The 24,381-nt window shown below is 41.0% G+C and overlaps 1 protein-coding gene across 8 annotated transcripts in view; it reads right to left on the bottom strand.

The window, feature by feature from the left end:
* Positions 1-24,381, bottom strand: part of EPHA7 (EPH receptor A7) — a 272,280-nt gene that overhangs the window by 141,899 nt on the left and 106,000 nt on the right. For all 8 annotated transcript variants that reach the window (XM_089665376.1, XM_089665379.1, XM_089665380.1 and 5 more), the window contains exons 4-5: positions 18,490-18,645; positions 12,324-12,659 (exon numbers count right to left, since the gene is read on the bottom strand). In XM_089665376.1, the coding sequence (XP_089521502.1) occupies positions 12,324-12,659; positions 18,490-18,645 (492 nt within the window). The remainder of the gene's footprint in view (positions 1-12,323; positions 12,660-18,489; positions 18,646-24,381) is intronic.

Raw genomic sequence — 24,381 nt, 5'->3', positions numbered from 1 at the left:
TTTCAGTGGGTTGAACAAAAGAATAAGAGCCAATTCCCCCATCTGCACAGTTTGGATGGATGAATACTTTCCACTAAACCTTTGTATTCTGACAGTAGTGAGGCTTCCCCACCATCAGAATACAGTGATCAGTGTGGCCATCTATAGATGGTGGCACTGATCGATCAAGAAAAACCCAACAAGCTGGTTGTACACAAGTTGCTCGATAGATCAATTTATGTACAACTAGCCTGCTCATACATGGATCGGCATTTGGCAAGTCCCTGCTGAACTGGTCAAATTTTGATCCATGTATGGCTACCTTAACAGCCCAGGTCAGACACAATGCTTTCTTCCCTGGTACTCCAAGAGCAAGTGAGGACAGTGTGATGAGGGGGTGTGACTACTACTCAGCTATGCCAGTACAGACCACAGGAGTGGCAGATTAGAAGAACATTTGCATTAAAAAGAATTTTATTTTAAAGCGGTAGTACACTTTCTAAAGGGAAAAAAAAAGTTTCCCTCTGCAAGGTAACATCTTAATGTGCTAGTATACATCGCAAACTAGCACATTATGACAGGGGTGTCCAAACTATGGCCCTCCAGCTGTTGAAGTACTACAAGTCCCATCATGCCTCTGCCTCTGGGTGTCTTGCCTGTAGATGTCAGAGTCTTGCAAGGCCTCATGGATCTTGCAGTTCCTCAACACCTGGAGGGCCATAGTTTGGACACCCCTGCATTATGAAATACTTAACTTAAAACTAAGCCCTCCAACGGCACGCTGTCACCACTCACAGGGCGTCCATCTTCACCCGGTCTTCCTTCTGGGTTTGCGAGCTCTAGCCATCTGACTGGTTGAGCTGTGATGAAATCACTCACACGCATGCATGCAGGGAGTGCCAGGCATGGCACAGAGCTCTGAAGGAATGGCACGTGTGAGCCATTCCTTCAGAGCGCATGCGATGGTGATGTCACTGGCTGCTACTACCTGGAATATCTCCTAAACTGTGCACTTTTAGGAGATATTCATTTTACCCACAGGTAAGCTTTTTTGTAAGCATACTTATAGGTGAAAATCAAGGCAGAGAGTTTACTACTACTTTAAGGAATTACCAAGCCAAAATTTAAAATCATAACATACGGTGGTACAGAACTACAAAGAGAAAAAAAAGACTACAACTAGAATTGTAACCAAATAAAGATTTCCTTATTTTTCAAATGACTACATATTTTTTTCACACTGTATTACATTGGTCTTGATCCACTTCCCTTCCTGTGCTATGCTTCATCCTTCTCTGTCTTTAATTCCTTTCTTAACACCAGTGCTTAACTTTTCTATTAGTATTTCCTTTTTCTTATTAACACATGCTTTGGGGAGTCCCAAACAAACTGAAGCAATCTTGACAATGAGCAGATGTGGCACATGTATTGGTGAACGGGAAGTATAGTCAATCTTTGGGCTTGGTTTAAGGTGCCTTGGGTAAATTGTCAGATTATTCTTATGCTGTAGTTGTCACACACATACAGTATACGGCTTAATCACTGTACCACAAGCTAAACTCCCTGCCCTATTTTAGAATTAACTCAAACAAACAAATACACATGGGAAAGCAGGAAGTTGCACACCGATGAATTTAAATCACATCTAACTTTATTAAACCCAGACACAGCACACTGCAACATAAGAGAGAAGTAATTATAGGAGGGACTACAGTGTGCTATGTTCAGGTTTAATAAAGTTGGCTGTGATCCGACATCGTTGTGTGACTTCCTGCTTTCCTATTCTGTATTTAGAGCATGGTTGATCTCCCTTTGGTTGGCACCCATAGTTTTCATACAGGCTTTCAAGGGTGACATCTCTCTACATGTCTATACACAGACACATGAAAACAATTTATTATACTATTTCAGGACAGACTGATTTCATGCAATGGCAGTATTCTACATGGGCTTAATAATCTCTTAGATTGTAAACTCCAAGGATCAGGACCCTCCTAACCCTCTTGTATTGAACTGTATTGTTGCTGTATTGTCTCCCTTTATATTGTAAAGTGCTGAGCAAACTGTTGGTGCTATATAAATCTGTATAATAATAATAATATATTCAGCATTTATAAGGTAAGAATGGCAAGAAAATGTTTGGAGTTAGATTAAAGTTAGGGGTTATGCAGGCCATAGAGAGTGAAAACTTCTTTCCTGCGACCATGGGTTGACAGCGCAAACCTTCCTTCTGAACCACTGTGTTCTCCAGGCAGGGAGGCAGGGGGAGCCATCCCCGCCAAGAGAAGACAGTAATTATTGCTAGCGGCAATAATAGCCTCTAGCGGTAATCGCATGCAAAATCCAGCAGGCTGGTTGTACTTACATTGATCGATCGGTCAGCTTGGCTACATTCAGCATGCCCATACATGGTTTGTATCCCGTCCGGTTCCTGCTGAACCAGATTCAAATCGTCTATGGACAACTTTATGGTTGAATTGTTTGGAAATGTATTTTTCTAAGTTTAAGCCGTATGTTTAGAGTAGGGTTAGAGGCTGAGTGCTGGGGTAAGGTTGAATGTTAAAGGTTAAAGTGTATCTCCACCTTAAGTGGACAAGAAGAGTATAAAGTTTCTAACAGAATGAATAGGGTTTGTGACCTGCATGCACAGTAGCTTCACATTAGGTTTCAGGATTAGTGTAAGGCAAGCCATAAACTATATATATCTTTTTTTAATTTTCTATATGGATGGGGGAATCACTTCTGGAGCGCTATTAAGTTCTGCTTGTGGGGAATGCTAGGAATTTTACTTTAAAGCAAAGGTATTCACTCTATTTATTACAAAAGAGGTATGCTGCATTACTAGAAGCAGTGGGCAGGCAATATTTACACAATATTCACTTGGTTTGGCGATAGCCTTTCCTTCTTCTTGAAGGCTTTAATTTTTGGATTTGTTTTGTTGTTAGGGTCACGCCTATGGTTTGGGTTATGGTTAAAACGGTATTAAATCCAAAACTAAAAATGCAATTTATTGCAGCTTACCAACCATTAGATGTGGTGGCTGCATTTTTTTTTCTTATGCTTTTATTCCTCTGTTTTCCCCTGGTGATCTGGCCAGTAACATACCTCCTGTATTAAAGTGGTTCCACCCTGGATGAAGGAGCACAGAGGGCACAGAAGACATCAGTATTTTGCAGTCTGGGGGGGGGGGGGGAGGGGAGGGGAGTGTTATATGTATTAGCAAATTTAAATACATTAACAAACTGAACACAAGCTCCAGCTCACGCTTTATAATCAGTTATAAAACAGTTTATAAAAGTTTTTCTTTTTTTTTGGGGGGGGGGGGGGGGGAGGATAAAAGCTTTACATGAATAAATAAAATAAATAAAAAGCTGGTCATTTTAAGCAACCCTGACAGTGCTAAATGGTATGTCTCATCTCTGTAACTGAACGCTGTTCGGCAGGAGAGCTTGTGCTTTTGAAAAATAGCAGACTTGCTGGCCGGATCACCGGATGAAAATAGAAGAAAGAAAGCCTAAGGAAGTAAATGAATACACCCATCACATCTAAGAACTGGTAGCTACAATATAATAATTGTTTTCTATGGGGTTTAATACTACTTTAGGCTATGTTCACACCTATGTGGGTGAGGGCCGCTGCGGACCACAACCACCAGCACAGGAAAAAGTGCTGCTGCTCAGAAGATGCGTGGGGGTGCCATTAATTCTAATGGCACCCCATGCACTGGAAACCACAGAGCAGCTATCCCACACTGGGAAACGCACTGTACCTGCAGTTTCCGCACAAGCAGAGTTTTCAAAAATGGTGCAGAGACGTTTTCCATGTGTTTTTAGGAGGCGCAACTGCCCATTCAAATGATTGGGCTGTCTTGCCTATGTAAAACGCAGCTCACAGAACCTAGTCATAAGGGTCATGGCATGTGACGAAGTGTTTTATCCCTTCATTTAATACTACAAGGCAGTGAACCAGAACAAGTATGCAGATAAAGACTTTTGGCGACTCAAAAAGTACTGAAGACAGTACCCTACCAGAAAGGGAAGTAACATTTTCAGAGAAAGGTAAGCAATAGCAGCCCATTTATTTCCATTATGAGATGTGTACTTTACAGTATGTAGGTAATAACTGACTTTATAAACTAAAATAAACAACCTCTGAGTAGTTTCACATTTAAAGTGTATAATTCAACAGATGTTCAGTCAGGCAGCTATCATCTGGGGGCTTTCAGTGTCACACGTGGCAATTAGAGCAAAAAGGTTCACATGCTGTGAGTTTGGTGGTCCCTCTGCATCAGATGAATGGAGACTGCATGACCATTGATCATTTCAAAGACTTGTAGAGGACAGTATTTCTAACAGTATGAGCCAAAAAATCTACCTGTAAACTGCTAGACAAGTAAATCAATTTGGTAAAAATGTTACAACCTTTTGTTCTATTTTCAGTGCTTCGTGTATCAATAAATGAGATATGGCATTAAAATGCCCATCCTTATGTCAGAGCACCTGTAGAAAGTCCACTGACTGAATCATTAAAGGCAGCCTGGGGCCAAATGGAAGAGTAGTTAAAAACATAAATCAACTGCATATTTAGCAATTATTTTCCCTTCCAAAGGGAGGATGTAATAGAGTATTATCTACCCTAATCTACCATCCCATAGGCTTTCCACTGTCATTTTGGGTATTGGCATCCAGCCTCATAAAGCCATCTCTTTTCTCTTAGTCCTGTAGCTGCCCTGCTCATCAGTGTCATCACATACAATGCAAGACCTGCACTGATCCTGCATTGTGCATGGTAATGCTGAGGGTCCATCCACATTTTAGAGAGGGAGTGAAGGAGAACACAAGCTACTGCAGGGCTGGGGAACAAGCTAAGCATTCCTCTTTATTATATCGCCATTGGATAATCAAGCATTAGATACTGAATATATGGAGAGGTGAGGTGATCGATGAGGGCACCTTCATGACATTTTTTGTGAGCTGAATACACAACTGCATTACCTGGTGTTTTTTCTTTATATTTGCACAAAGTTCAGGTTAATTGTTGTAGCAAAGTGAAATGTTTGGTTGCTAGTCAGCCAGGGGTTAAAGTGGTTGTAAAGGCTGAAGGTTTTTTACCTTCATTCATTCTATGCATGAAGGGAAAAAACCTTCTCTGTGGAGCAGCCCCCTAATACATACCTGAGCCCCATGTCCATGTGCATAAGAGCCTCAGCTTCCCGGGAACTCGCCCTCCTTATTGGCTGAGACAGCAGGCTCCCCATGCTGTCAATCACAGCTGGTAAGCCAATGAGGAGATAGAGGGGGCGGGGCTGAACCACGGCTCTGTGTGTGAATGGACACAGAGCAGCAGCTCGGGAGTGAGCCTGCTTGGGTGCCCCCATAGCAAGTTGCTTTCTCTAGGGGCACTTGGCAGAAGGGAGGGGCCAGGAGTGCGTGCAGGGGACCCAAGAAGTGGAGGATTGGGAATGTTCTGTGCAAAACTATTGCACAGAACAGATAAGTATGACATGTTTGTTATAAAAAAAAACTGCCTTTGAAATCACTTTAACTGTTTGGGTTATACTTGTATTTCCAAAGCTCATAGAGCCAAAAACCAACATACTGAAGAGTAGTCAAGGCACCAGGTCAGCATGCAGTCAGGCAACTAGCATTTTCTTTAGAAGTAAAGGTCAGCAAGGACAACACAAATTCTTTTAACTGCTGATCAATATTTAACAGCAATATTTACCCTTATTTTTTTAGTAAATTAAATTCTGATAAGCTTTTTTCATTTCCCTAAGCTCACTATGAGCTTCCAATAAATGCAGATTGACCACCAAAAATAATCCTTTTTTATAGATAAGCTTTATATGCATTAACTGTGTAATACAGAGTTTTCTTTTACGGCATTCTCCTGATATACATTTGTAACCTGATAATTACGTCCTAGAATCTCCTAGTACAGGTGTTGTATAACTGCTGCAGTAGCAGCTAAAAAACAATTGGTTGCTGACAGTTAAATCCTTATTAGTTCTCAATTAAGGTATTCTAGCAATGTGATTTGCTAGGAGGATTCTCTTTGCAATTGATTAGCTTGCTTCCCAGGGTGTCAGCAAGGACAGATAGCCTCCACCTCCTACACTTCCTGTCAGTTGTTGCCAACAATTGTAGCTGAATTATTTCTTATCCTTGGAGCAGTGAATCTTTTAGTCTCTGACATAAATTTGAGAACGGCGTGAGCCAATCATCAATTCCATGCATTCTCAAAACAACTGCATTTTACACAAAAACATGCAAATTTTACACGTCTCTGCTCTGTAAATCTCATTTAACATTCTACCCAGCATTGCATTTGAATAACTTGCCGAACAACAAAAATCTGTCCTATCGGCTATTAAAATATTGAGCTGGGACAATGCTGGGGATGGAAAAAGCTCACTGTATAGTTTGCAAAGATGACAATTAAAGCTCAGATGCAGATCAAGGGATTTTAATAATTGCAAACATGAGATTTAATCTCTGGTTGATAACTGCTTTGTTTGCAATATACTCATTTTAGTTAGGACAGCTGTCAACAAGGTTTGTGCTCACACGCATTTAATCATGTACAGTTTAGGATAGGTACGCTTTTATTTAAACACCTGTAGCCCATACCCCCTTTCTGGTACAGGCATAGCTCGGTTTACGAATGCCTCAGTTAACGTAATTTTCTGTAATGTAATGGCTCGGTTTACGATTTTTTTTCGCAATACGAACGGATTCATTCGTTTTCAATGCATTTACAAATTGTTTTTTTAATTGTGTCCCTGTACAGTACTATGCCTTTAATCTCCCTAGCGGTCTGATTATGTCCATATTTCTGTGCTCAAAGCGGTGCATTGATTTGCATGGAAATATGTATTTGTTTTATTGTAGGCCTGTAATTTTTAGGAATAACTCACTGAAATCTGTCCGAACAAGAGTCTAGTAAACATCCCAGGTATGTTAAAATTTGAAACACAAAATCATAAATTATAATTTAATAAATAATCATAAAAAATAATAATATAATAATACATTTAATTCAATAATATAATCAAACCAAAAACACTGACATTTGAAATATAGCACCAAGTTTGCACATCGTAAAGTCCAAAATCGTTTTCAGTGTCTGATGACGAATTTCCCCACGAATCATTATCACTCAATTCTGCAAGTGGTTCTTATTTACTATCGCTGTTCTCTAGCTGATCTAAACCGCTTTTGACCTAAAGGGACACTTTTTGGACACCATGGACATTTCTCAGTTTCCAGGCAGAAAGAACAGTAAAAATGCAGGCAGGGCACAGGACAAAGCACTAGGGACAAAATGTATGTGAAATGCTTTGATACAGTAATGTTATACTATGTGATTTTAGTGAATTTAGTGAATGTCACTTTTTGTCATTTTCAAATTTCCCGCCGGTTCCACCCCCTGTACGTCCTGACGTCACAGGGGACGGAACCCAGAAGACAGATGCCTGCATCCGCCGGAGGACATTACAGGGGACACTGCAGGCGGGACATCGCGGGAGCGCAGGACAAGGTAAGAGAAAAACAGATCCCGGAGCAGCGCTGCATGGTATTCCCGAGTGTAGCTCAGGGTTACCGCTTGTGGTACTGAAACTTTACCCCGAGCTACACTCGGGAATACCGCCAGGGAGGCTACAGTGCACTTTATAAAGAGTTTTTTTTTACTGTTTTCTGACCTCCGGAACGGATTAATTGGTTTTCAATGCATTTACAAATTAATTTTTAATCATGTCCCTGTACAGTATGTATGCCTTAAAAGTGCACTTTATAAAGAGTTTTGAACAGACCCTTTAAAGGTTTTAGAAGCTTGGAGGCGGGGTGTGGTTTGGGGTCAAGTGACCACCGTGACACACCGTCACATGATCGGGAAAAGTCCCGATCAAAAGAGGAGATCGTGACCTTTCCATGCTCACCAGAAATGTGTGCTGGGAGCGCACACTCTCAGCACATATGTTTTTTTTTTTTAATAGAACGCAAATGTGCGGCCGCCCGGCATCTAGGCCCAGATGCCGGGAGGCCGCCCATTTGCGTTCAGCTGGCGCCAAGAGGTTAATAATATGGTCATAGGAAGGGATGTGAGGTATTTTTAAAAGCACGGTTGACTTCCCAGCCCAAATACTAAAATACTAAAACCTGTAAACCTAAGTCCCTCATGCACACTGGATGTTTTGATAACTCTGGTAACATTAGCTGTGTAAAGTCACCTTAAAAAAGTGAGTTTTGCAGCTTTTTTTAGCGTTTTTGCATTAGCGTGTAGCGGTGGTTTGACTCGTTTAGCTGTGTTTTCCCGCATGTTTCCACATTCACGTTTTTTAGCTGTTTTTTTTTTACAAAAAAAATTGGTTTTTGGTTAAAAAAAAAGGAGACAAACGCTGGTTTGCGGCATTTTGCCACATTTTTCAGTGTTATGAGTGTTTTACAGCTAAATAGAGGGGAAATCTTTCAATGGGGACAGTAATTCTGGTACCCTGAGGATCCCCAAGGAATTCTGTTAACTTACAAAGGGTTTCCTCTCCCTTCTTGTTTGGCTATGGGACAGGAAGCAAAAGGAAAATCTTTGCAATGGGACACAGTTGGCGAAAACAAAATCTGGCAGGAGTTATAACCCTCCCTTGCTCTATCCAAAGTGAAAAAAAAAGTTTGGCCTACAGTTCTACCTTAACACAGAGCTATACCCAGCATTGTAACATTAAAGCCCAGCTCCAAACCATTTTTGGTTATCTGTTTTAAATAGATTGAAGAATGATTAGGATCCCTAAAAGACTTCGACTGCTGTCTGTGCCCATATTTGGGAGATTTTATTTTCTCACTGAGCCTATTTGATGTCTGTCAGATGGAACAGGAGGAGAGGGAAAAAGTCCCACCTGTCAGTAAGTCACCATAAGGATAGGGACCCTGAGACCCCGAAATGTTGGCATTTTGACTTTATGTCACATTGTGTTTATAATAAATTTTGAAGTGCTGATGACTGTTTTTACCACTGCTTCTGCTTGGCATCATCTGTTGCAGACACGACAAGCACCCTTTGGAATATATCTAGTCGAGCATCCTCAGGATTGAGCAGTTCTGAATGAGAATTATTTCACATCTCACTTCCTGTCTAATTGATGGGTCTCAGACACAACAGGAAGAAAGGGAACTCCACTCCCCTTATACCCAATGAGGGCAGAAGTAGAATTAGAAAAGAAATACATTTGCTAGTACAGTGAGGAACATTTAGAACCTCCATCGGGATAATAATGCTATGGAGTTAATTTACTAAAACTGGAGATGACTGGCTACCATACACAGCTGGACCAGACTTTGCACTCTCCAGTTTTAGTAAATCAACTCCTATGTCTGTGTCTTCCCCATTTCCTGTTTAGGTGGTCAGTGCCAAACAGAAGAGCAGAAGACGACAAACCTGCTGTAGAGGGAAACAAACAGCATTTAAATTCTCACATAAAACACCTTTACAGAGGCCACAGAAAACATAAAACCCATACCAATGACGTTTCTCCACTCTATTCAAAGTGGAAAACGTACTAAGTGGAGTTGGATATCAGGTTCTCAATATAGGTTTCCCCTAAAAATCAGGATAAGTACGCCTGCCAGGCAAGCAGCATTTTCAGAAATAGGTCAGCAATTGCATAGGAAGCAAGTTCACAGTTTTGAGAGCAGACTGATACACATTAGGTAACAATTTTTCTATTTTGGTGCAGTACAGTGGCTAAATGGTTAGCACTTGGCAGTACTTGGGTCGTTAGATCGAATCCCAAGCACGGCACCACCTGCCTGGAGTTTGCATGTTCTCCCTGTGCCTGCGTGGGTTTCCTCCGAAAACTTCAGTTTCCTCCCACACTCCAAAGACATGCTGGTAGGTAAATTGGATCCTGTCTAAATTGGCCCTAGTATGTATGAACGCAAGTTGGGGACCTTAGATTGTACACCCCTTGAGGGTTAGGGACTGATGTGACTGTACAATATATACATATATACAGTCATGGCCGAAATTGTTGGCACCCTTGATATTTCTCCAGGAAATCATGTATTTCTCACGAAACGTATTGCATTAACACATGTTTTGCTATACACATGTTTATTCCCTTTGTGTGTATTGGGACAAAACAAAAAAAGGGAGGAAAGAAAGCAAATTCGACATAATGTCACACAAACCTCCAAAAATGGGCTGGACAAAAGTATTGGCACCCTTTCACAACTGCGGATAAATAAGAATGTTACAAGCATGTGATGCTCCTGTAAACTCACCTGGGGCAAGTAACAGGTGTGGGCAATATAGAAATCACACCTGAAAGCAGATAAAAAGGAGAGACGTTCACTTAACCTTTGCATTGTGTGTCTGTCTGTGCCACACTAAGCATGGACAACAGAAAGAGGAGACGAGAACTGTCTGAGGACCTGAGAACCAAAATTGTGGCAAAATATCAACAATCTCAAGGTTACAAGTCCATCTCCAGAGAACTAGATTTGCCTTTGTCCACAGTGCGCAACATTATCAAGAAGTTTGCAACCCATGGCACTGTAGCTAATCTCCCTGGTCGTGGACGGATGAGGAAAATTGATGAAAGATTGCAACGCAGAATAGTCCGGATGGTGGATAAGCAGCCCCAAACATGTTCCAAAGACATTCAAGCTGTCCTGCAGGCTCAGGGAGCATCAGTGTCAGCGCGAACTATCCGTCGACATTTAAATGAAATGAAACGCTATGGCAGGAGACCCAGGAGGACCCCACTGCTGACACAGAGACATAAAAAAGCAAGACTACAGTTTGCCAAAATGTACTTGAGTAAGCCAAAAGCCTTCTGGGAAAACGTCTTGTGGACAGATGAGACCAAGATAGAGCTTTTCGGTAAAGCACATCATTCTACTGTTTACCGAAAACGGAATGAGGCCTACAAAGAACAAAACACAGTACCTACGGTAAAATATGGTGGAGGTTCAATGATGTTTTGGGGTTGTTTTGCTGCCTCTGGCACTGGGTGCCTTGACTGTGTGCAAGGCATCATGAAATCTGAGGATTACCAAAGGATTTTGGGTCGCACTGTAGGGCCCAGTGTCAGAAAGCTGGGTTTGCGTCCAAGATCCTGGGTCTTCCAGCAGGACAATGACCCCAAACATACGTCAAAAAGCACTCAGAAATGGATGGCAAAGAAGCGCTGGAGAGTTCTGAAGTGGCCAGCAATGAGCCCAGATCTAAATCCCATTGAACACCTGTGGAGAGATCTTAAAATTGCTGTTGGGAAAAGGTGTCCTTCCAATAAGAGAGACCTGGAGCTGTTTGCAAAGGAAGAGTGGTCCAAAATTCCGGGTGAGAGGTGTCAGAAGCTTATTGATGGTTATAGGAAGCGATTGATTTCAGTTATGTTTTCCAAAGGGTGTGCAACCAAATATTAAGTTAAGGGTGCCAATACTTTTGTCCAGCCCATTTTTGGGGTTTTGTGTGACATTATGTCATATTTGCTTTTCTGCCTCTGTTTTATATTTGTTCCAATACATACAAAGGGAATAAACATGTGTATAGCAAAACATGTGTTAATGCAATACCTTTTTTGTGTGAAATACTTGATTTTCAGGAAAAATATCAAGGGTGCCAACAATTTCGGCCATGACTGTATATATATATACACACATGTGTAATGTACAGCGCTGAGCAAACTGTTGGCGCTTTATAAATACTGTATAATAATAATAATATGTAAAGCGCTGCGTAAATTGACGGCGCTATATAAGTACCTGAAATAAATATTTTTAAAGTGGTTGTAACTCCTCACATATATAAAACAGAGAATAAACAAATCCACCTACAAATGTTGTACCTTTTTATCTCTATCCATCTCTACAGCCATTCAAAGTGCAGTATTTATGCTGCTTGTCTGAGCTTTCAAAAAGCAGCGGGTGGGAGGGGGTGGGAGTCTGCAGAGCTCAGTGGGGACAACTGATTGGAGGGAAGGGACACACCCACCTTTACACAGCACACAAGAACAGGGCTGAGGCTGTCACTCACAGGCTGTGTGCTGGAGGTCCTTCTCCTGTCACCTTTTAATCTCTTGCTGTCAGAAAGTGACTCATGCAGACTGCAGAGGAACAAGGCAGCAGACAGAAATGACACTTAGTGCTCTGTATTGAGAGTACACACTATAAGGGGATATGTTTTGTTCATATTTCATGTCAGAGGTTCACAACCACTTGAATGCATAAAACGTTTGTCGAGTGATCATCTGTGGATATCAATGCCTTTCATATAAAACTCTGTACCTAGCAGAGCTAAAGCCTAATAATGCTTAAGCAGAATATTTAAATGTAATCATGAATACATACCAGCTTGGCCAGTGGTGATACTGACTGCAGCAAATAGCCTTTGGGATCGACTCAGGTCTGATACTCCATTCACAGCTTCAACTTCGAAGGTGTAGTTAGCATGAGCAACAAGGTCCACAACAGTTATGTAAGTATCTACTAATCCACTTTGCTGCGGCACATATCCAACAGTATTCCCACAGGGTACACATTCCCCCTGCTCCCAGCTGCAGCGTTTACATATGACTCGATATGTAACATCGTTTCTTCCTCCACTGTCTGCAGGAGGACTCCATTCCAGGGTCACTGTTGTCTGATTGATATTATAAATTAGATTTTGTGGTGCTGAGGGTGGTCCTTTAAAAAACAAAATGGAGACACAAATGTTAGAGAAAGCAAACACTAAATAAATACACAAATGAACAGACAGAACGGTAGAGAAGAAAACAGAGAAAATGTATTCCCTATGAAAAACCACAGAAAAAGTCATCAAATTGTGGACTCTATAGAAGAAAATGTTTACAATTGTGCAGTAACCAGACTATTTTTACTGCTATACTGCATCTCAGCTCCACTCCTTTGATGTGGTCACAAAATTCCTCTGTGCAAACTAAACTGCTGGTTTGCATTACACTAATCCTCCAGCAACAGAGAAACACAAATAACAGAGCTATTTAACAAAACCTTTCATTAAAACTGTGAAGGGGGAGATTTTACTATGTACAATTATTCATCTTAAAAAGGAAGTGAAACGATAAATAAACCAACAGCAAAATGCCCCATTCGCCCTCATCATCACATTATTATATAGTTAGGTCCATATATATTTGGACAAAGGTACAATTTAAGTTTTTTCAGGTATTTACCAAAACATATTCAAGCTATAGTTATATAATGGATATGGGCTGAAAGTGCACACTCTCAGGTTTAATTCGAGGGTATGTACATCCAAACTGGAGGAAGGGTTTAGGAATTACAACTCTTAAGAGTAGCCATCCCCCCTTTTCAAGGGACCAAAAGTAATAGGACAATTGAATCAAAAGCTATTTCATGGCCATGTATGGGCTACTCCTTTGTTATTTCTTCATCAATTAAGCAGATAAAAGGTCTGGTGTTGATTCTAAGTGTGGTATTTGCATTTGGAATCTACTGCTGTGAAGCTACATCATGCGTTCAAAGGAACTGTCCATGCAAGGGAAATAGGCCATTGTAAGGCTTCAAAAACTAAACAATTCTATCAGAGAGAAAGCAGCAACATTAGGAGTGGCCAAATTAACAGTTTGGTACATTCTGAGGAAAGGACGCACTGGTGAGCTCAGCAACATAAAAAGGCATAAGACGTCCATGGAAGACAACAGTGGTGGATGATTGCAGGATCCTCTCTATGGTAAAGAAAAACCCATTCACAACATCCAGACAAGTGAAGAACACTCTCCAGGAGGTGGGGGTATCATTGTCAAAGTCTACAATCAAGAGAAGACTTCATGAAAGCAAATACAGAGGGTTCACCACAAGGTGCAAACCATTCATAAGCCTGAAGAATAGAAAAGCCAGATTAGACTTTGCCAAAAAACATCTAAAAAAATCTAGACCAGTTCTGGAAAAGCATTCTTTGGATGGGTGAAACTAAGATTAATCTGTACCAGATTGATGGGAAGAAAAAAGTGTGGAGAAGGCTTGGAACAGCTCATGATCCAAAGCACACAACGTCATCTGTAAAACATGGTGGAGGCAGTGTGATGGCATGGGCATGCATGGCTTCCAGTGGCATTGGGTCATTGGTGTTTATTGATGATGTGCAGAAGCAGCCGGATGAATTCTACAGTGGTTAGAGATATACTGTCAGCCCAGATTCAGTCAAATGCAGCAACGTTGATTGGACGGAGCTTCACAGTACAGATGGACATTGATCCAAAACACACTGCAAAAGCAACCCAGGAGCTTTCAAAGGCAAAGAAGTAGAATATTCTGCAATGGCCAAGTCAATCACCTGATCTCAACCCAATTGAGCATGCATTTCACTTGCTGAAGGCAAAACTAAAGGCAGAAAGACCCACAAACAAAGAACAACTGAAGACAGCTGCAGTTAGAGCCTGGCAAAGCATCAGAAAGGAGGAAACCCAGTCTTTGGTAATGTCCATGGGTTCCAGACTTCAGGCAGTCATTGCCAGTAAAGGATTCTCAACAAAATATTAAAAATGAACATTTTAGTTATGATTATATTCATTTGTCCAATTCCTTTTGGTCCCTTGAAAAAGGGGGGATGGCTACTCTTAAGAGCTGCAATTCCTAACCCCTTACTCCAATTTGGATGTACAATGTACATAAAAGCAGAGCCCGCTGTCCATCAAGCAACTGATCCACCTAGGGTGCAGGGCACATGCCTTTGTTTTGAATGGCCTGGAAGGGAGGGTGTGGATTAGCTAAAGCGGTGTCACAAGGCACGTGGCTCGCTCTTAGGTAGATTCTTTAATAGTTTACTTACCGGAATAAAAGGAGCAAATAATAGAAGGGAGTACATGCACTTTAAAACAATGAGGTGAATATTAATACTGAAGAAAATAAAATTGGAGGAAAAGTTCAGTGGCAGCTCATAACTGATGGTATTCCTTGTTTCATTAGATTCATATGTGACAATCATTCTGAGAAAATGCACTATGCAAACCATATTCAGAATTTTGACCAGCTACCTTAAGGGATTTCCATTATAAGAACACTTCCTGTCACACATTTCCCTAAGGTTTCATATACTCAAGCGCCAAGTACGCATATCTTCACACCCAGTACATTCATCCTCTATTCATGTCAACTGCCAGGATCAGGACCGCCTCTGTTCATTGGTATTGGAAATGAAGGTTGTTATATACACAGAACACATGCCTAAGCAGCACGAGGATGCATGGCAGCGAATACAAGCTGCATACATTTGCATCTCCAAGTGTGCCCTAGAGCTGACATGAGGTACAAAAAAAAATCTGCTGCACCAGCTGACAGATGTAAAAAAAGGAAGACAAATGTACCAATGTCAACGTGTATGGATTTGATGCCCAGATACATGAGGCCTTACTATTGCTTCCAGATATTATGTATACTGTGAAATGAAAAACTGTTCTTAAAGAAAACCTTCCCTGAAAGGAACATGAAGATTGTGATTGCTGACAGATTCTTAAAATGCTAGTTCTCTGGCTGATCCTCTTCCTTTAAGGGCTTGTTCACACCATGGTGCAGATACGTCAGTTTTTCTGCACTCGTTTTGCAAGGGCACAACAAAATCAATTGCTCTCTATGTGCCCTGTTCACACCACAACACTAGTATCACGTGGGCATTTTGTCTGCACAGGAATCTGCAACGTATATAAAACTCATTGAGTCGCGCATGAAAATTGATGTAAAGTGATGTCTCTGCAGGTGAAATCTGCGCATTCGTTTCCATCAGTTTTTCTACATGTATGGTGTGAACGAGGCCTTATAGTTTTGGGATAATTTAGAAAAGGAGTGAGGACCATTTATTTTGCTAATTAAATGTTTACGGAGTTTACTAAAGGTGAACTGTGTTCTCTTCTGTTACCCAAAATTTCTATTTTTAAATATTCCTTGCACATGAGTGTGCATTCAGAGTGAACAACTTCTCCACATTCACTTTGTTGTGTGAACAGCCTCCACAGCTTAGTATATCAACCCCATTGACTCTCTATAAAGCTGGTTATAGTTGGGTAGAATTTCAAATGAAAATTCTTAGAACAAAATGTTCTAAGTTTGTCTTTTTTTCCTAATTATTAACCACTTGCCCTCCAGAGGATTTACCCCCCTTCCTGACCAGGCCATTTTTTGTGACATTGGGCTGCGTTATTTTAACTGACAATTGCGCAGTCATGCAATGCTGCACCCAAATTAAATTTATGTACTTTTTTTCCCCATGAATAGAGCTTTCTTTGGGTGGTATTTGATCGCCTATGCATTTTTTTTTGTTTTTTTGCTCTATAAACGAAAAAATACAATTTTGAAAAACAACATTTTTTTTTACTTTTTCTATAAAACATATCCAGTAAAAAAAAATTTAAAATTCAAATTTCATCCTAAATTTAGGCCAAAATGTATTCTGCTACATGTCTTTGCTAAAAAAAATCCCAATACGTGTAAATTGATTGGTGTACATGAAAGTTATAGCGTCTACAAATGGCAGTATATATACTGGAATTTTTTTTAGTAATGGCGGCGATCAGCAACTTATAGTGGGACTGCAGCGGGCATTCTGGAACTGGGGGGAACTGACTTGGTGTCATTGACATCCTCAGTGACACCAATACAGTGATCAGTGCTAATAAAAAGCACTTATAATAGCACACTGTACTAATGGCACTGGGCAGGAAGGGGTTAACATGTGGGGCGATTAAAGGGTTAACTGTGTGCTGTGCTACTATGTGGGCTGTGTGTGCTTTACACTGTAAGCACATTTCTTTGTATGGCTCTGCTACGCAGAGCTATACAAAGCAGTGTGCAGGAGATGACAGGGGAGAAATCTGTATTGTTTACATACAGATTTCTCCCCCATCAGAAATACTCAAAGATTGCTAGGTGCTGGGGGGGAATCACCAACCGGGACCTGTTGATTGACAGCCGAGGTGCACGCCCCCTACCTGGAACTGCAAAACCTTGCATATATACACGTGATTTTGCGCAACCGTGCCGCCCATAGCAGTATTTCTGCTATAGGGCAGTGCGGAAACGTTTAAGGTATTACTAAACCCAGGACCCTGCATTCACTATGTCTAGTCTCCCAATAGTACACACAACATGGAAATGCAATTATTCTAGTAAATATAAACTGCTAAATACCTTTTCTCATCAGCAGTTAAGAGCAGTCTTGTGACTTCTATCAGTGTCCAGCCCAGCACTAGCTAAAGCTTGTAGGAGGATTTATCTTTCTTCTCTAGGAGGATGCAGAACCACTGACCTCTGGATGTGGAGCGCTGATTGGCCCTGTGCTGATCATATGCACCCTCCCAAGAGAAAAAAAAACCTCTCTAGCAATACACACCAAACTGAGTATGTGCAGAGTGTCTCTACACGATATGTCTTGTCAGGAGATAAGAGGGGGACACTGGAAAAAGGGGAGGATCAGAGAAGACAGGATCAAACAGCCTTTTTACACAATGCAGAGGATTAACCCCTTAGGTTCCACAGTGAGTATAACAAGCATGCTTTACTGCATATACAGACTGATTTTTACTGTTGTGGTTTCAGTAACACTTTAAAGATCAAAGTTTGTTTTTGACCGCAGTAATAAGAAAATTCGGGGCAGGATGGAAATTTTTTCTGAAATGAATTTCTAACCGTGTATGTGGGTTTTCTCTTGGTAAAGTTCAAATGTTAAAAGCAATCAAAATCTTTTGAATGTTCTGAGTTTTCATACAAATTTTCCTACGACTTTTACAAAACATTTTGATTTGAATTTCCATCCATCTATGGCCAGCTTAACCTAAAATAAGTATCAGGCTAAAGATTTGGAAGTGTATTTTTTCTGAATTGCAAACTTGTTCTAGAACAGTGACTTAATAGTAATGAAGCCTGTGTGAGATCCAGGCAACTATTATTTTCTGGAGTTGGTCAACAATAGTAGTCCCTGTGCTTCTGTTAAGAAACCTTTACTTTAAAGCAGAACTTGTGCTTTTTGCCAGAAAGATGATTACATTGCCCCCTCTCTAGTGAGAAATCCGGGTGAAACGTACATTTTTGTAACTTTCATCTTCGCAGCTATCATGCAGTGTTTTGGATTGGGGTGGAAGGCCTGATGTAATGAGTGGACCTTGCTTTTTAGAGCAAGGTCCACTTGAAGTAATAGTGATCAGTTTAGAGATGCTACAATAATGCTGGTCTACAGTAAGCACATACAAAGAACCATCACAGTTTGGGTTTAGTCATCACCTACAAGGAAATCTCTTCTCAAGCAATGTGAGTTGCATATTCATTTTTTTCTCTGGTATGTAACAATTGCTACAAGGAAACTAATGTATTCAAGAGAAGTGCATCGTGGACTGTATGAGCATAAGCCTGAACCTTTTTCCCTCTGGAATGTGACAACTTTCATTAGTAAATATTCTGAACACATGAAGACTCAGATAACTGGATGCCAAGTTATGACGACTTACTGGCTGATTAAGCAATGTCATATAAATGAAGAACTCACTTGTACAGGCGACATAAGATGGATCAGAATGGGCTCGGTAATAACCATCTTCACAATCACAACGGGATGAGCCTTCCCTGTCAGAGAAGCTGTGTGCTGGGCACCGCGAGCATTGCAAGTCTTGAGATGACGATTTATAGAATCCACGGCCACATGCTAAGAAGGGGAAAGAGACAAGATAAGAAGATATCTAACATAAAAAAAAAAACCAGCTCTCTGCTGGATCAAGGATTTTGCGGTGTACTTAAATTTATATATATATATATTTATTTTTTTAGATTAAGAAGGAAATTATTAAAAGTTTTAGCACTATTATTTATGCATAATCATGAATTTGAAAAACTACCATCAAAAGTGATTTCCAAAACACAAAATATATGTCTTATTTCTGCATGACCAGAGGTTTGTAACAAAGCCCGACACTAGAAACAACATTTTTCAGTTTTGACTAGACCAGGAGAATTAGAAGCTTTTTTGCCTTCCCAATTGAGCAGCCTTTTCCTCTTTTCCTAGACTATAGCCCAGGTTCACACTGATGAGGTACGGAATTCGCACTGGTTTCTGTGCAATTTCCGCACCATATCATAATCACACCCTGTTCATGCAAACCACTGTGGGTGTGTATTTTAAGGTAACGACACCCCGAAATCAGTTTGCAAAATGTGGTGCGATGTGTAGAATTGGATCGCATGGGTGTGAACACCCATGGAAGTCCGTGCACTTTTGTGGTGCGGATGCAGCAGTGTGATATGAGCAAATTGCATCGCACAGAAACCACATGTGATTTGCACAGGAATGCGGTGCAGTTCCTGTGCGAATCACATGCGATGTGCCGCACCGCATCAGTGTGAACCAGGGCTTAATGCCCAATTCCAATACATTGAGCTTTAAATGTTATCTTTTAAAGTGGTTGTAAAGTCTTAAGGTTTTTTTTTACCTTCATGCATTCCATGCTTGAAGGTAAAAAATCTTCTGTCCCTGGTATCCCCCCACCTATACTTACCTGAACTCACTGCGATCCAGCGCTGTGCATGAGAGCAGCGGCTCTCCCAACTCTGCCCTCCTCACTGTGCAAATAAATACCATTGGCTCCCGCTGCAATCAAACTCTGTGATAAGGCTGTGTCTATGGACAGAGGCAGCGGGGCTCGGGAGCGAGTTGAAGCAACTGCTTATGGGGGGGCACTGAATGAAAAAGAGGAGCCAAAAGAGCCAGTGGGGGACCCAAGAAAAGGAGGATCGGGGCTGCTCCGTGCAAAACCATTGCGCAGAGCAGGAAAGCATAACATGTTTATTATTTTAATTTTTAAAAAAGACAAAGCTTTACAACGACATTAAATGCTGGCATGACTACATATTTACATTTTCTTTTCTATTCCAAAATATATTTTCCAGAAGAAATAATCTTGCCTAATGTGGTCTTAGCCCTAACACTATCCTGACCTTTATACCCCTCATCCTTCCAATAACCACTGGAGGAACTATGCTAACATGTCATGTACTGCCCAGTTAAACAGATACCAAAATATGGGCATGCATCTAGAAAACAAGGTGTGCTTTATAAGTGATTTCACTTAGAAACAAAGTTATTATCATAAACATTCAAGATGACTCTATTAGATGCAGAGAAGCAGAAATTATCAGGTGCCCAAGAATATGGACCACAGAGGTGGAAAAAGTCCCATGTCCTGTGTTCCTATGCAGCGGTATATTTACCGCGAGGTAAACAAGGCCCTTGCCTAGGGCGGCAATTTTTAGAGGGAGGGGGCAGCACCGACCCCCATCCCCCCTGGTGAGCATCAGCAGAATGACCCACGCAGGGCCACCATCAGAGGGGTACTCCTGAAGGTGATCCAGACAGCAGGAGGATTGTGGGAGAGTAGTTTCAGAACAATTCCCTGTGTACCTCTCCCTCTGGCAGCTGAAAGACGGTTTCTCCCTCTCTCTCTCCCGCCGGCTTTCTGCTGCTGGAGGAATAAACAGACCTGGCTGGATCGAGGGGGTGCCCTGGTGTCCTGAGTGGCCACTGAGCTCCTTCCTCCACCCGCACTCAGAGCTGGGACCAGGGGAAAGCCTGGAGCAGGGAGAGGAGAAGTGGTGGAGAGGAAAGGGCCAGGAGGAGGTGAGCTGTGTTGTGTTCTCTGGGCTCTCCCTCCCGTCGTCCATGCAGCACATGAGACAGAATCACTGATAGACCATATGGGATTGTACACACACAGTATGATTACCACCCCCTACCTCCTCCAGGGGCTGCTCATCTCCGGGCGGCAGGAAATGTGGGTATGGGGTGGTAATCATAGTGTGTGTGTGTGTGTGTGCGCGGTCCCATACGATCTATCAGTGATCCTGTCTCATGTGCTGGATGGACAACAGGAGAGAGAGCCCAAAGAACACAACACAGCTCACCTCCTCCTGGTGGCTCTTTCCTCTCCACTTTTTCTAGGAAGTGTAATGGGGATATGGGGGGGGGGTATTTTCTAGGAGGAATGGGCGGAATATGTGCTAGTATTGGGGGGGAGTGAGAGAGAGAGAAAGAATATATATATATATATACACACACACTGAACTCTCTAGCTATCTTATGGGGGGGCAATTTTTGTGTTGTCTAGGGTAGCACAAAACCTAAATACACCACTGTTTCTAGGAGCCTCCTGGTGATCCACATTCACATTAACTCAGGTTAGTATGGCTGTTTATAGGTCCAAGCTTTGTAGTTAATTATGTCATCATGCACTGCACAGCAATATTTCTTAGAAGTGCTGCAATTATTGCTCATTTCCTCTTATTGGAGAAAGGGAGGCAGAAGCCCGCTATCAAAAAATGGTTTTAATGGCCAAGCACCGATTTGGCTTACAATTCAAGTGCCCTGTGTAAGATATTCAGCAACATAAAGCACTGAAAACTGACAGGAATAGCTGAAAAAAAAAAAAGATTGTTTAATTTAGAAAAATAGAATGGTTGGAGATGGGCAGTACTGTAGTTTTGTAATCAGTCAGAATGTGCAGTTCTAAGATCTTTGACAAATGATCAGTTCTTTCATGTCCATCTCTGCTCCTCGGTAATTTACCATAATCATATTATCCCACTGTTATTTCACATCATAAGAAAGGTCCAATTTGCAGTTAGTCGTTTTTTTAAAAACAAACTTCTTTCTCCTTAATCCTTCCAGCACCCAAATCCATAACTCGGCCATAATGTTATAACAAAAAGGAAACATCTTCAATTGTTTCAATTCAACAGAAGATCATCAGCATGGCGGTCAGCCAAAAAAAGGGAATAAAAGCTCAGACAGAAGAGTTTTATTCTCTTTTTTCATTTATATTTCTTTAAGAGAGAAAATCCATTGTCAACATTGTGGTTAAGGGAGCTGCTGGTGAATCATGCAAAAACTATTTGGTGAAGCTAAAGCAATAAGGGTCTAGCTATTCAGCTTTCATTATAACTTGGATTAACATGTTAAGCAGAGCATATTACCATGTGGTCTCCTGAGGTCTGCATATATGCATGTTTCCTTACCAAATACTAAAAATGGCAAAAACACTGCAGTGACAATGGTCTCCTTAAAAGGAATTATTTTTATGCTCTTCAGAGGTACAGACTATTTGAAATATTTTGTTGATTCCAGGCATTTCACTTTGATATTTTCATTGTCACCAAAACAAGTATGATGCTCAGAGATCAAAGAAAACATTACGGTGGCAGACAACAGCCAAACTCTAGTAATTGCAAACAGATAGATTTGCTATATTTTGTTAAACTGAACATATAAAAGATTTAGCTAAAGACATGCTCATTTAAAAATTATAACCCCAGGCAATTCATATTCATTCAATAAGGTATATCAAATACATCTGGAGGTGATCCCAGTGGTGTATGAAAATTAGCTGCAGCCAGTTATACTAAGACAAGACTGACCCCAGGTTCATGCAGATTTTATCCAATGCCTTCCCCACCCAAGATTTAATTTTTAAACATTTAACGCAGACAGTGAACTGCTGCAGACTAGGTTAAAGAAACTTTTCTATCTGCTGTATTCAAAATGAATATTTCCCTATTTTCCGATGACCTCCACGCATCATAAACCTCATCAAGTGGAATTTTTTTATGCCTATGGGAAGACTCCCATTACTGACATGCGTTGCCCGGTTCATGTAGTCCTTCCTTCATAAGCCAGTTATAGACCGGGGCAGGTGCCATGTTTTATTTTACTGTTGTTTTTTAAGGTGAGTGAGTGCACTGGGTGCCCTGGCTGCCATTGTACTACATGCTGGGTGTTCTTTGCACTCCTGTACCTTTAAGAGGGGTGGGCTCCCTCAGGTCCACCTGCCCCTGTTCTATCCTTTAAATGCATGTGCCTCTACTATGGGGACTCTCAAATTTGTAGAGTTAGGACCACAGAATATCAGGGTGCCATGATGTCACTCTGTGGCTTACATATGTATTTGCTAATGTGTGCTAGCTAAACCCCTGATTTTAACACATACTGTTAGACAGGTTAATTTGGTTGTTGGCAAGCTGCCTGGCGAGTTGATTTTTGAACCCCCCTTTTTTATTTTTCCTTTATTACTGACTATGGGAAGACTCTACAGACAAAGTGATGATGTCACACTATTCAGATTCAACAGGCAAAGTGATGATGTCACACTATTCACACTCTACAGGCAAAGTGATGATGTCACACTATTCAGATTCTACAGGCAAAATGATGATGTCACACTATTCAAACCCTACAGGCAATGTGATGATGTCACACTATTCCGATTCTACAGGCAAGGTGATGATGTCACACTTTTCAGATTCTACAGGCAACTTGATGATGTCACACTTTTCAGATTCTACAGGAAAATTGATGATGTCACACTTTTCGGATTCTACAGGAAAATTGATGATGTTACACTATTCAAAATCTACAGGCAAAGTGATGATGTCACACTATTCACACTCTACAGGCAAGCTGATTATGTCACACTATTCAGATTCTACAGGCAAAGTGATGATATCATACTATTCAAAATCTACAGGCAAAGTGATGATATCATACTATTCAAAATCTACAGGCAAAGTGATGATATCATACTATTCAAAATCTACAGGCAAAGTGATGATATCATACTATTCAAAATCTACAGGCAAAGTGATGATATCATACTATTCAAAATCTACAGGCAAAGTGATGATGTCACCCTATTCACACTCTACAGGCAAAGTGATAATGTTACACTATTCACACTCTACAGGCAAAGTGATGATGTCACACTATTTCAGATTCTACAGGCAAAGTGAGGATGTCACACTATTCAGATTCTACAGGCAAAGTGATGATGTCACACTATTCACACACTACAAAGGGATGATGTCACACTATTCACCTCTAGAGGCAAAGGGATGATGTCACACTATTCACACACTGCAGGCAAAGTGATGATGTCACACTATTTCAGATTCTACAGGCAAAGTGATGATGTCACACTATTCACACACTACAAAGGGATGATGTCACACTATTCACCTCTAGAGGCAAAGGGATGATGTCACACTATTCACACACTGCAGGCAAAGTGATGATGTCACACTATTTCAGATTCTACAGGCAAAGTGATAATGTCATACTATTCAGATTCTACAGGCAAAGTGATGATGGCACACTATTCACACACTACAGACAAAGGGATGATGTCACACTATTCACACAAGGTTGTCAACTCTCATCATGGCCTAGTCTGGTAAACATACAGTAAGTTACAGCGGGGCTAGCTTGAAGCAGTGTTATGAGTACTTATCTTGACAAGAACTAATACAGTACATAGATAAACAGCAGTGGTACCAGAGGTGGGTAGCAGAAAATGGGTTAATGCCAGCAGTGACCCAAATCAGCCAGGTATAAAGGCAGTTA

The sequence above is a fragment of the Staurois parvus genome, unplaced genomic scaffold (assembly GCF_062004578.1).
Source record: "Staurois parvus isolate SC_StPar_1 unplaced genomic scaffold, SC_StPar_1.0 ptg000048l, whole genome shotgun sequence".
In the NCBI taxonomy this organism is placed as follows: domain Eukaryota; kingdom Metazoa; phylum Chordata; class Amphibia; order Anura; family Ranidae; genus Staurois; species Staurois parvus.
Note: the sequence above shows the minus strand (reverse complement) of the source record. Positions and strands in the feature narration are given on the sequence as shown.